This window comes from Macaca fascicularis, chromosome X (assembly GCF_037993035.2).
Source record: "Macaca fascicularis isolate 582-1 chromosome X, T2T-MFA8v1.1".
NCBI classification, from domain to species: domain Eukaryota; kingdom Metazoa; phylum Chordata; class Mammalia; order Primates; family Cercopithecidae; genus Macaca; species Macaca fascicularis.
The window spans coordinates 85,321,429-85,335,315 of NC_088395.1; the positions used below are offsets into that span (position 1 = coordinate 85,321,429).

Genomic DNA, 13,887 nt, shown 5'->3' on the forward strand with positions numbered 1-13,887 from the left:
TTAGTAATTAACTGGCTCCTTTTCCTAGAACATGGTCCAGGTACTCTGTTCACTTAAAGACTATCAGAGTTACAAAAACTGTTAGCTGGAACGATACAGGCATGGTTAAAATCCTTTGGTTACATTTATACTGTTTCTAGGGAACCTGGCATAGTGCTGCACTACTTGCACTATGGGTGATTTCACTCAGTCCTTTGATATTGTTGGCAGAAAGAAAAATTGATTTGGGTTTGAAGTGTGAAGGTCCCAAGCATCTGGCTGTTCTTAATCAAATGTGTAAATTTCCATTTGGAAGTTAGTCATATTTCAGTTACTTCCTTTTCAAACAGATAAAAAAATGAAATGCATATTATTCCTCCAGATAGTTCTGAATGCACTTTTTAAGCTGCGTATTTATTTCCTCCCCCAGTAGCATAGACATCAACAACTCAATGAGTGTCTTTTTTCTAAAGGACATTTTGAGTTAAGTTTTACAGATATAAACTGGCTGATTGGAGAAAGCCCTGGGAAGACATTTGTTTTCCCCCTTCCACCTTACAAATGTTAGAGTAAGCAAAACTATAAGGTTTGCAGCAATAAATGTGTTAAAGGAAAAAGGGGATGATAGCGGATAAGTCTTAGTACTTTCTTGTTAATGGGATATTTTTTTCTTTATCTGTGTGTATTCTTTGGCCTAAAATAATATCTTGGTGTAAATTTGTATAAAAAGGGGCAAAATGATACATGTTTTCAGCTGATAGGTAAAAAAGTCTAGTTGTTGTTTTGGTTCGGTAAAACAGAAGGTCAGGGAGAATAATTTTTGCAAACACTACTATCCATTTTGGATTAAACATATTAATCCTATCATCTTGGAGTTTACAGTTAGGAGAGATCAATGTTAATAAAATTGCCACACAAATTACACAACAGTATGTAAAATTATACCAGTAAAAAGTGCAATACATGAAAGGTCCATGATGCTATAGGACATATAGTATGTGGATATGACCTAAACGAAGGGTTAAGGAAGGGTTCCCTGAAGGCATGATTATTGGGATAGGATTTGAAGGAAGAATAAGAATTAAACTAGTGAAAGGAAAATTAGAGAGGGAGGAGAGTGTTCCAGGCAGAGGAAATAGCACTTAGAAATATCCATGGCATGAGGGATCCTATCTCATTCTAGGGACTGAAAGAGGATCAATGAGGTTGAAACTCAGAATAAGGGAGGAAGACTGATGTTAAAAGAGCATGTGACCCAGTGGCATTGTAAAAGATCTGCTACATTGGTGAGATTAATCAGTAAAGTACTTGTGTCCTTGAGGGAGAAATGAAGACAGAAGAATTGGAAGACTGATGAGTATTTATTTGAATAGGAGAAAGGTAGTGAGCTGATCATATAGACAGACAGTGATCATGACTGTAGGTTAACTCTTCAATCACTATAGTGCATTGAGTTGTTACAATAAAGGACTCCTCTCAAAGGCTTTTCTCCTTACCCTTATTTTCTCTTTACAAACTGGTCTCCCTCTCACCTACTCTCACTTTACATCTTCTGCATTTGATCACTTTGCTCTTCCCACCTAGAAAGATATCCCCTTCCATTTTTGGTTTATTTAATACTGAATCATCCATCAAAATGTAGCACAAGTTCCACTTCTTCTAGGAAACCCTCCTGGCCCTATCCATGGGACTTCATCTGCATCCTCTGATCTATTACAGAGCTCAATCTCCATATAACGGCCTTGATTTTTTTTTTTCAAAATTTACCTTTGGAATCCCACATTTTTCATGTGTCTTTGTGTCTCTACCTAGACTCTGGCGTACCACAGGGCAGAGAATGTATCTTTTGCTTGTGGACTGACAAATGCACCAAGTAGTGGTCTAGGATGAGAGTTGGTAAAAGACCATTTATAAAGATGCAGACAACGTCAGCAACTGACAGAAATAGACATATTTGAGATAAGCAGAGAGGGGAATAAAAAGAACAGAGATTGGGGGTGGGATGGAGGAGAGGAAGCAACAGAGAAAGTGTTTTTTTAGAGCCAGTCACAAGTAATAAAGCTAGTGTCAGCTTCTCACTAACTTGTTTACTGGCCTCCACTGATAGTGAGAAGAATCACAATAGAACTGAAGAAATAGGGATAATAAACAAGCTTGAAACATGCCCTACTTTGGAGGCAGCTTAATTACACAAACTGAAGTTTTGAAGCAAATAGAGGATCCCCCAAGACTCCAGGGGCTCTGCTCTGCCGAGAGAAAGAAAGCACCTTATCCCTGGACAGAGAACTTCATTCCAGAGGAGGGGGAGGGGCTGCTGTTGGTGGTGTTTGCAGTGGGTGGAGATAGAGTAGAGAAGGCTTGCAGGGGTGGGCTGGCAGAGGGGAAGGGCCAACAACGAAGTTACAGATGGATGAGTGGGTTTCTGCCGCAAAATCATATGAAGGAGAGAGAGGGAAAGACAAAATATAGGGAGGAAAAAAAAAAAAAAAAAAAAAAAGAAGTGTGAATGACCAAGGCAGTAAACCTGTAGAAAATTAGAAAAGAAAAACTTGCCACGGGAGAGGTAGGAGGAGGTATACAATTGCAGATAACTCTCTATTATAAATAGATTGCATCTGCGCTATTTATTTTATATTTTAGCAAATCTCTGAAATTTTCGTGGTAATTAGGCTTACTGCGAGGCAGTTATTCAAAAAGTATAGACCCTCCTTTTGCCACAGAACACTCCCTAGTCCTTGGAAGATGGGTGTCAGAGCTCTGGGACCCTAGTACATCTCTGTCTGGGGGCACTTACCTGGCTTAAGTGAGTATAGTATTAAATTTTACTTCATATTTTTGTGATGGTGTGAGATTGAATTTTGCACAGTGTGATAGGAATATATTTACAGTACCTTTCATTTTTGCCTTTTCCTTGCCCCCTACTTATTATTATCAATATTGTTGTTGTAATTATTTTAAACAAGTAGAAGTGAATATGGTATGCGTAATTGAAACACTCCTCCTTGTCTGAAATTTTGTCTCCTCCTCTGCAGTCCTGCAGCAACGACAGGCACACAGGCTTTCTCTGTGGATTAATTGGTCAGGAAAGACACTTTTTATATTGTCAAGTGGCACTTAAGCCATTAATTCTTGACTGTGAAACTGCTTTTCCTGGGCAATGCTCTTTAAGGAAAAACTTATTCAGTCCAGTGACTGGTGACTAAGGGAACGATGGAGCACAGGGGATTGGGCGGGATCTAGACTCCTAATAATGCCTTCTTAGCCAATGAAAAGCATTTCCTATTGAGACCCCCAAGAGTTCCCCTGGCCCTCGGCTCCAGCTCGGACTTCAGGCCTTTTTGTGTCCTGTTTGCTAAAGGCATGCGGGCTACAGCATTCAAGAGAGGGAGTCGTTAACAAAGGGAAAGAGATAAATGTAAATAAGCTCACATTTTCAGAATGAGCGGTTTGCAGTAAGAAGCTGCGGCAGCCCAGAGTCTGCTACTTTAGGCTGGGCTAACCTTTCCCTGTTTAAAAAAAAAAATGGATAAAAATATGCACTTCCAAAGGGCGAGGTGCCCATTTACATGTTTATTAGTTAATTATCTACAGGCATCAGCACTTTCTCTCATCTAGCACACTCTTTCTTGGGGTAAGTTTCTCTTTGAGAAAGATTTGATTTTGGCGTTTGGGGGTGGGGGATAGCATAACAAACTACAGTGGAAACACTGATGCTTTGAGAGTGTAAGGAAAGAAGTTAGACTTCAACTCTGAAGTACTGAACAAGGATCTTCGTGTTGAATGGTAAAAAACGAGAATTTCCATTGTTTTGGCAATAATATTGTTTCCGTGGAAGAGATACAGGATTTTCAGGCTGCTGTTTCATGTAAACACAGTTGTTCTAAAGAGCTAATTTAAAATCACAGTGTAGAACAATTTAGAAAGTATATTGGCTAGCTTTGTATTTCTTTGGTTTACAATTTATTGTGAGCTAACGTGGCTTGTATTATGATGAGGTTTCTTCTAGTAAAACTATACATGACATGCCTTTGATGCTTAATTGATTTATGGAGAATGTGACATTTGCTATATTGAATAATTTATGAACTTGCCCATAAAGGAAGAATCATGTTTGAATGAAAAACTCTGTCATAAACTGCATTTGCTATTATATGTGAAATTAATTGCTGTTTGCCATACAAATGCATCAATATGTCATCTTTAAACTCTCTTCTTGTAAATTTTAAATATTTTCAGTAAAAAGGTCTTACTGAGTTGATAAATATTGTATTTCAGTTACTTTTTAAAACGAAATTCAGCAATGTAATTTATCATTATTTCAGTGTGGAAAAGACTAGATAAATTCAAAGGTCAGAACATTTCAGAGCTTGGTGCGGTTATTCAGTTTGCTACCTTACAAAATTATACCATCTTTATTTATCTTGACTAACATGAAGACAATAATAATAACCTGAGATCCAGATTATCCAATGGCTTTGCAACACGTTTATTTTTCAGAACAAAATTCCAAACATCGTATCCCATCAACATAGATTATAAAACCCTTTGCCTTGTCACAGATGAAAAGTTGCACTCTTGCCAAGAAGGATGAGTTCACCTGATAAACTTGATGGCATCTACATTCTAAAGCATCTCCTGCCAATCAGAGATGAGAATGAAAGCCTTATTGGAACAATCAGGCCTATCTTTCAGAATGTGCTCTGCAAGTTAAAGGGAGAACCAGGAAGATGCCTCACAGAAACATTCAGGCCAAGCTTAGCTAAAGCTTGATCTATTCAATTGCCTTTGTGGGAAAATGCAGTGAGAATTGTTGCCCTTGCTGTGATTGGTTCAGCGCCTAATTGTGTAGTTACCTTTTGTCTGTGTATGTGGTCATGATATATAGTCTGCCCTTTGCCTTCTGATGAGGGAAGAACAAAACCTGTAACGTGTTTGCGAATATTAGTACTGAAAATTGGGAGCCTGATAAAAGGTTACCTACCACCGGGAATCCACCTTTACTTTAAGTGGATAAATAATCAGTTATGAGAACAATGCATAGGGTAAATGATCTAATGATTCTACATGGTTATGTCCTGAAGTATGCTGATAACCTCATATTCTGAGGGGTGAAGTGACCAGGAAACAGGTGGGAAGGGTTGAGGGTTGAGACCTAACAATTAGAGTTGATATGCCTGCTGAAATGAGCACAAGGACAGAGGATGAGGAAAATAAGGGAATTTGGAAGACTTTAGGATATTAGTGGCATCTTTCTCTGTGATTCTTAGCTTCTGGTATTAATTAATACTATTTATTTCTAATATTCAAATAAATCTAGTAATCATTTCATTAAGTCTAACAAAAATTAATGACCCTCCTTGCTTGCAGACTTTGAGGAAATAAAAAATGTTTTACAGTGGCCAATGTAAACAGGTGAAAATAAATGATAGAAAAGAATAGCCAATAAGGCCACCAGCATGGCACTCGTTGAAGGTTGCTTTTCTGTCAGTCAAAACCGAAGATTAAAGGAGAAGAGAAACTGAGACTCAGAAACAGACTGTGACTTGCTCTCACAGTGCTTGTGATGGGGCTGGATGTGTCTACATTTAATTAATATTAGTTGTAAAAACTTCTGGGTACTTGAACTTCCTAATTTGATTGGATTTTGAATAAAAAATTTTCTGTATAATCTTTATCAACTGTGAAAGGCATAAAATAATGTTAATGCTTCTATCTTCCTTTACAATAAACCAATAAAATAATATTCATTTCATTCCAGGAATACAGATTTCTGGTGGAGTGTGAAAACTAACTCTTCTTAATATTAAGATGATCTCAATATATCTTAAATTATCTAATCATTTTATTTATTTTGGTTTTTTAGATTGTAGAAAAATCATTTCAGGAAAGTCATAATACTATTTAGCAGTTTGCTTTGTTTTAGTCTACCTCTGTTTAGAAAAGGATGAGATGTAACAATAGTGTAAGTTTGGAACTAGGGGATGATTCTACTTTACAGGTGGAAGCACTGTAATGGGTAAATTCTAAATGCAGTTGCTACTTGTAAGAATTCCATTGCAGAGTATTTCTGGTTCTATACAAATATTTTGTGCAGAGTTTGAATTGGAGATGTTACAGACATGCTATATTGGGTAGGCCTGGGACATCCTGGTAAAGGTGCAGTGATTGTCAGTCAGTGTGCTAATACCCAGTAATCGAAGCCTTGATCATATCACTGTAGTTCAGTGGAGAGAGAAATTGTGTGGGGTGTAGGTAAAAAACAAGACAGTGGAGTCTCCACCTGTTGTTCCAGTCATCTTTCCTCTTCCCTTATGAAGGACCTGCCCAATGGTAACAGTTGTTGCCAAGAAAAGAAGAAGAAGAAGAAAAAAAAAAACAACGTTAGTTCACGCCAAAACAAAATTCTCCTTTGTTTTGGTATTTTTAATGTAACACATTACTTTATGGAAGTGGAGGGAAGTATTTTTATGTCTTTTGTCACTCATTGTCTTTTTGATTATAGGTTACCACCTGTGGATTTTATGCATTAGGGTTTAGTCAGTACTACTAACAAAATACAGCACAGCAGTGATAGGTTGGAAAATACATTGTTATCTGCAATTCTGTAATAATGAAATCCAATGCATGTAAATACTATTTTAAAATTTATTGGGTCTCATTTACTCTGGTTTATATCATATAATGCTTTTTCTATCTTATGATCTTTTATAAGATCATTTTATTGAAAATATACATTTTATTGAAAAACTATCAGCTCTCTTTATGGCACACTATTATTACTATTTCTATTTCACAGCACCCATTGGAGGAAATCTCTAACTACAGTGCCTCCAGGAAGCTCATTGGTTATTCCAGTCTTAGATAAAATTGGTACCAGGATTTGGTTCGAACTAATGTGGTGAGTCCTACCCTCCTGATAATAACTTTCTCTACAAATTCCTAATTTAATTCTTCTACCTTTGTTGTAACAAATAGTTCCAACTTATTAAAGATTGTATCATCCGAAGATGCAGAATGGATGGAGGAATTGTAATTTGTTGTAATCCAGGCAATTTTGATGTAGATGAATATTGATTCTTTAGCTCAACCCCTCTCTGCCACTGGGATTTACCTTTAGATATGGGAGACTCTTTTTATTGCTATTACCAGGTTCAGTGTCCAAGTATATCACATGAATTGGTGTCCAAACTGATAACTGATTTGCCTGTTCAAATATATGGAATAATGTCAAAATCCTGGCCGGCATATATGACCCTTACAGAAATTGGAAATGAGTTATTTTGGGAACACCCAAAAATTGTCCCAAAAGATTTGGGGCTTCTGCTGAGATGAGATATTGAGTCTCAAGGCTCAAGACAATTTTATAATATTAGGTTGAGCAATTTACCTGTAGTTGACTTACTCTGTAACTAAGTACTATAGAAAATTCTACTTTAGTAGGGCTGATGCAATCTTTGGCCCCATCATGTTGAGCACCAGACCACATTATTTCCCAAAGATTGGACTGTGTTATCAAGTGAAGTGTTAATGAGTGACTGAAGTATTTTTTTTCTTTTTTGATGAAAAGAAAAAAATATCAAGTTAATCGCTGAGAATAGGATTTTATCAAATTGAGGCCCATATCAGTTTCCTGTTTTCCTCAAATAAAATGGAGGGACAAAGCAGCCTTAATAATCTTAGTGAAAACCAGATTAGATGTAGATAAGTCACTTTTAAAAGGATATTTCTTGCATCCAAAATGAAAGAGGTTGATATAGATCAATTTCCTAACTCCATTCTTGAGTGAAATATTTATCTATGGTTCCCTCCATATGGAATGCCATAAAGTTAGGTTTTGTTTTAAAAACTATTACAAAGCATCAATCAATGCATGGGAACATTGATACAAAACCTGCATGATTGTGACCTATGCCTGTGACTTGACTAAGAAAATTTCCTTAAGGTGTCTTATCTGTTAAAAACCACTGATTTGAGAAGCAACAGTCTGAACATATTCCCTATTGCTCCAGCAGGATTGTTTTGAGCTGTATTTTCACAACATTTGTGTATTTTTAAATCTGCTTCACTGCTAAGTATCTATAGATAAGAACACAATAGATTTCATCTTCCTCTGAAAACTATTGTGTCAACTTTCATAAACTTTGACCAGAGTAGAACAAGGAAATGCTCTGGGGATCAGAAGCACTCTGACCTGGCCTGCGCTTATTAAAAGTGGAGCAAAGCAAAAATAATTTTAGTATACTCTGCCTTCAAGGCCTTGTCTTCCTGAGCTCTGGACTGTCCTCTGTAGGGACAAAAAGCAAGTCAGCTTTTCTAGGGTACTAGGAATATTTATGCCAGAAGTTGGAGCTTTGTTTTCAATGTATCATCTGAAAGTTTAGCATTTCATGAAGTAAAGTGATTTGGTTATTCATCCTTATAGGGCCAAAAGGCTAACTTTACTTCTTACAGGAGCCTTAAGGACCCCAAACATGGTTTACTTGTATTTTACTATCATTAGGAATTTTTTTTTTTTTGAAAAAGAGGAAACAATTGTGGCCACTCTGAATTAGCTCCATGTGTAGATCGAAGTTAAAAGTTGAGGGTCAGATTTCTTTCCGGTCAACCTCCAAGGTACCTGCTTCCTGTCCATTGTCAATAAAAATGCAGCTATCCAACACTCTCTGACATCCTTAGGTGATTAAATGTCAGAATAATTGGCAGCAGAGGTTTGCAGAAGACAGTAGTTTAATGCTTCTTGCAGTGGAAAATGTAATTAACTGCATCAGCATATATTTTTCCTTCTTCATCTCATCTGAAGCTCAAGTGTTGGTCCTTTGTCTCCATTTGGTGCACAATATGTTGGCTATTTAGGAGGATCTAACAGATAGAAACACTGTTTCTTTTAGTCAAAAGAAAGGAAGCCAGTAAGAAGAGAGGCTAATATTGATTCTTCTTCAGAATCATCTCAAAAGCCAAATGCCTTTCTGGTTTTTTAATCATACCTGTATGGGAGATATTACCTTGAGGGCGCACTCCTGGATTGTCCTGTTTGAGTAAATTATGTAGTTAAGGCTGAAACTCAAGGGGGTGCTTTCTGAGGTACAAGGTATACATGACACTAGAAGGATGTGTTCCTAATATGAACTTCAGGGTACCAAAAAGAGACAGAAATATAAAGTTACAGTTGTTTCAGGAAAAGAGAAGGAAACAAACTTATATAATGTTTCTCTGTGGTTAGGTAGAGCCAAATACTGGCCAGCTCATAAAGCAATTCACAAGCCCTATTGAGTCTTCCTAGCTTTAGCTGTGAGGCTTAGAGGTAAAGTTTATACAAGGAAGAGAGAGAGTATAGCCAAGTTACAGAGTGAACCAGTGTCTGAGTCAGAAATAGAACTCCTTGCTTCTAATGCTGTGTTAAGTCCCAGCACCACACCCTCACTTCTAGACGGCAAAGGTGGTTGTGTGTTCAAGCAACGGGAGCTATGAATAGGGCCATAGTGGCAGTTTTCCCATGCCCTCTCTTCAGGATTGAGAATGTAATGCTTTCTTGTCTGTCCTTTCTCTCCCATAAAGTTTGATTACTCAGAGCAGCAGAGCAGAAGTGTCAGGCATTTGCAGGCTGCTTGCTGTGGGTATAATGTATATGTTCCCGCGAACATAAAACTGAAGTGAGGGGATGGATATGTTAATTAGCTTGACATAATCACCTCATGTAGTATACATATATTAAAACATCGCCTTGTACTTACATAAATGTAGTATAATTGTGATTTGTCAGTTAAACATAATGCAAATAAAAAATAAAATGATTGAAATCATAAAACATCTGAATGGAAAACTGGGGAGATCTATTTGAAATATATCAACTTGAGAATCACAAAATAATATACAGCCAGTGAGCTAGAATCATGCTGCGTAAAAGGATCACTAGTGGGCAGACTGGAGGGACTTTGGGCAGAAGGGAAAAGGATTCTATTATAAAAGCATTTTCCAAATAAAATAATTGTACTGGCAGTACTTATTGTAGAAGATAAGTTCAAGCCGATCCTAGTGAATAAAGCCTGACTTTAATGTTAGAGATTTTGCAGTCCCATAAATTCTGTTTTAACTATCAGTTTTATATTTTTGGACTCTTGATTGACCCACACCTTCCTCACATTCATTGCAATGCTATAGTATTGCACTTATTGTATTGAGTGTGAGCTTTCCTGCTCCTACAACATACTCTTATAGTATCTTTAAATATATGATAGATGTTCAAAAAATACTTGTCAAACCAAATGGAATGTGCATGTTTTTTTCCATTCTGGGTGGACAGAATATCTTATTACACAGAAATCATATATGGAAAGCAAATTTGATTATTTGTTCCATCTTGTCTCTCATAGGAGGAAAATATTTCCTGCCGGTCCCTAGTGTCAGAGTGGTGAACCCCTGCAGCCAGCAGGCCTCCTGAAAAAAAAGTCCATGGGTGACAGAAGATTCATTGACTTCCAATTCCAAGATTCAAATTCAAGCCTCAGACCCAGGTTGGGCAATGCTACTGCCAATAATACTTGCATTGTTGATGATTCCTTCAAGTATAATCTGAATGGTGCTGTCTACAGTGTTGTATTCATCTTGGGTCTGATAACCAACAGTGTCTCTCTGTTTGTCTTCTGTTTCCGCATGAAAATGAGAAGTGAGACTGCTATTTTTATCACCAATCTAGCCCTCTCTGATTTGCTTTTTGTCTGTACCCTACCTTTTAAAATATTTTACAACTTCAACCGCCACTGGCCTTTTGGTGACACCCTCTGCAAGATCTCTGGAACTGCATTCCTTACCAACATCTATGGCAGCATGCTCTTTCTCACCTGTATTAGTGTGGATCGTTTCCTGGCCATTGTCTATCCCTTCCGATCTCGTACTATTAGGACTAGGAGGAATTCTGCCATTGTGTGTGCTGGTGTCTGGATCCTAGTCCTCAGTGGTGGTATTTCAGCCTCTTTGTTTTCCACCACTAATGTCAACAATGCAACCACCACCTGCTTTGAAGGCTTCTCCAAACGTGTCTGGAAGACTTATTTATCGAAGATCACAATATTTATTGAAGTTGTTGGGTTTATCATTCCTCTGATATTGAATGTCTCTTGCTCTTCTGTGGTGCTGAGAACTCTTCGTAAGCCTGCTACTCTATCTCAAATTGGTACCAATAAGAAAAAAGTTCTGAAAATGATCACAGTACATATGGCAGTATTCGTGGTATGCTTTGTACCCTACAACTCTGTCCTCTTCCTGTATGCGCTGGTGCGCTCACAAGCTATTACTAATTGCTTTTTGGAAAGATTTGCAAAGATCATGTACCCAATCACCTTGTGTCTTGCAACTCTGAACTGTTGTTTTGACCCTTTCATCTATTACTTCACGCTTGAGTCCTTTCAGAAGTCCTTCTACGTCAATACCCACATCAGAATGGAGTCCCTGTTTAAGACTGAAACACCTTTGACCACAAAGCCTTCCCTTCCAGCTATTCAAGAGGAAGTAAGTGATCAAACAACAAATAATGGTGGTGAATTAATGCTAGAATCCACCTTTTAGGTATGAGAACTGTGTTCAGGTCCAGATATGGTTTCTCCTATAATTTTTCCTATGCTATAAACTAAAGATTTGAAGCTAATGATACTGAGAACAATGCACCAAATCCAGTCAGATACATTTGTTTGAAGGTATACTGTGCAGTTTTTATTGCTGTTTTGTTCAGTAATTATAGGTCAAGTCTAATTACAACCACCAAGATGGATTGCCAAACTCTCCTGCTTGGTTGGAATTTCATTGTATCACACTATCCATGTGGCCAGTGGCATTTGATAATATAGAGATGACTTTGAAACTTTCAAAAAGGTATTTCCATTCCAGTGATATTTGGTAATTAGGTTGGACCTATAAATATAGAACAAATTCAGGGATTTTTAAAAAATTGTGTTACTACTGATATATGCTAGTTTTATTTCTCTTTTGAATTGTCATTGAGTTTATTTTAGCACAAGAATATTTTTAGCCTAACATTATTAATAAGAAATGTGTCAAATTTTTGTCATCAGTAAAATATGTTATGTGCATTTTGAAAACAGAGAATAAATTGTGTTGGCATGTACGTGGGTGGGAAGAAAGAGAAAATTAATGGGATTTACACAATTATAATCACCAGCAGTGTGAGTTTTAAAAACTTCATTGGTTTTACACCACATTAAAATTTTCATGTCAAACTTCAAAGCCAGAAAGCTGCTAAATATGTGTCTGGCAGGTAAAAGCTGGAAAATTACTTAAAACAATAAAATGTCAATAAAAAACTGGAGCAACAACAACATTTTTTTTTCTTAAAAAGTCATGTTATCTTCATTTTGGGAAACTAGGTTCTATAAAATCTTTATCCTCCCTATTATACTTTGGAGCACAGCACAGCCAGAAAGGGGCTGCCTTTGTGCCCAGGTCAGGAGCAAATTGAAAAAAAATAAAGTAATACAAATAATCAAACTATAAAGCAAAAACATTTATTAAAAACTGAATTAATCATTTTTGGAGGGAGGAGTAGAGATACATAACCTGAAAATACTTATTCTTTCTTGTTGAATTTTGGAGTATAATATAGCCAGGAACTGCTGAATTTGTACCCCTAGATTGGAAGCAAATCGAAAAAAAAAAAAAAACCCAGCACATAAGCTAAACCAAATCAGAACAAAAAAACTACAGAACCCCAAGAAAAACAAAACTTAAAAAAAACCTCAAAAATAATTTGTAACACTTTCATTACCATTTGTTGAGGTTCTGTAAATTTAAAAATACTATGTCATTTGCATAAAATTTTGAAGCACAATGCAGCTACAAAGTGGCTAAATTCATCTCCTGGTTAGGAGCAAATTGTGGGAAAAAAAGGTCAAAAATCAAACTCCTATAAAACAAACAAAATGAGCACAAACAAAATTTAGAATTTGCATTTTCTGAACATCTGAAAAAGTTAAAAAACACTGTAACATTCATATGATGATTTGGATCAAAATGCAACTAAGAAGCTGCTAAACTGGCACCCAGTTTAAAAGCAATTAAAAACAGTATTTTAAAATCTACAAAAAAGAAAACATTTTTTATAGTTTACTTAAACAACAAAAATCTTTAAAACTCTTACTATTTTTTAAACTAAAGTGGATATTTAAGAATATTAAAACTTGTAAATATAACTTCTGAGTTGAAAGATGCTACATTTTTGCTCAAGTCAGGAGCAGTGGAAATAAACCCTCATATACACACATACACAGCAGCAGCAACAACAAAAAAAATTAAATGTTACACCCTGAAAAACAACAAAAATCTTTTAAAATGTGCATTAATCACTTTTAAAAATATTTGGATAACATGACAATTTAAAAATGCTAAGAATTTTAAAATAAAACTTCCAGGAACAATGTATCCTGTAGGTTGCTGAACTTGTGCCAGAAAGTGGTTAAACATTTATAAAGCACAGAACAATAACAAAAAAGTAAAACTTCTAAAACAATAAGCAAATTTTTAAAACTCATTAACTTGTTTTTCTTTCTGATGATATGCAGACTTAAAAATACTGAGATTTTTAAGTAAAAATCTGTGAGCGTAATGTAACTTTAAAAACTGTAAAATCTGTGTCTGGGTTAGGAATGAAGTGAAAAAAATGCTAAAACAATAGTAAAAATAAATTCTTAAAACTGGCATTACTTTTTCCCAATGAAAGTCCTAAAAGTAATTATGCATTATATAGTTTTATGAAAAGAGGCTATAGATGGAATATATAAGGCATTAGGTTCAGTTAAATACAATTAGGTTAAGATAAGTTCAGTTGTTAGATTATATGGTAGGATGAAATCAGTAATAGAAGCATGAATAATCTTTTGTTTATTTCAGTATTCATGTTTT

The 13,887-nt window shown here is 36.1% G+C and overlaps 1 protein-coding gene across 1 annotated transcript; it reads left to right on the forward strand.

Annotated features, from left to right (window-relative positions):
• Window positions 1-3,319: 3,319 nt before the first annotated feature.
• LPAR4 (lysophosphatidic acid receptor 4) lies at window positions 3,320-13,079 on the forward strand. Its single transcript, XM_045383678.3, has 3 exons — window positions 3,320-3,610; window positions 6,776-6,877; window positions 10,350-13,079. Exon 3 carries the CDS (start codon window positions 10,429-10,431, stop codon window positions 11,539-11,541), a length of 1,113 nt encoding a protein of 370 aa, XP_045239613.1. The 5' UTR covers window positions 3,320-3,610; window positions 6,776-6,877; window positions 10,350-10,428; the 3' UTR covers window positions 11,542-13,079.
• The last annotated feature ends 808 nt before the right edge of the window (window positions 13,080-13,887 follow it).

Coding starts and splice junctions, on each gene's coding strand:
- LPAR4 (XM_045383678.3), top strand. CDS start 10,429: ATGGGTGACAGAAGATTCATTGACTTCCAATTCCAAGATTCAAATTCA.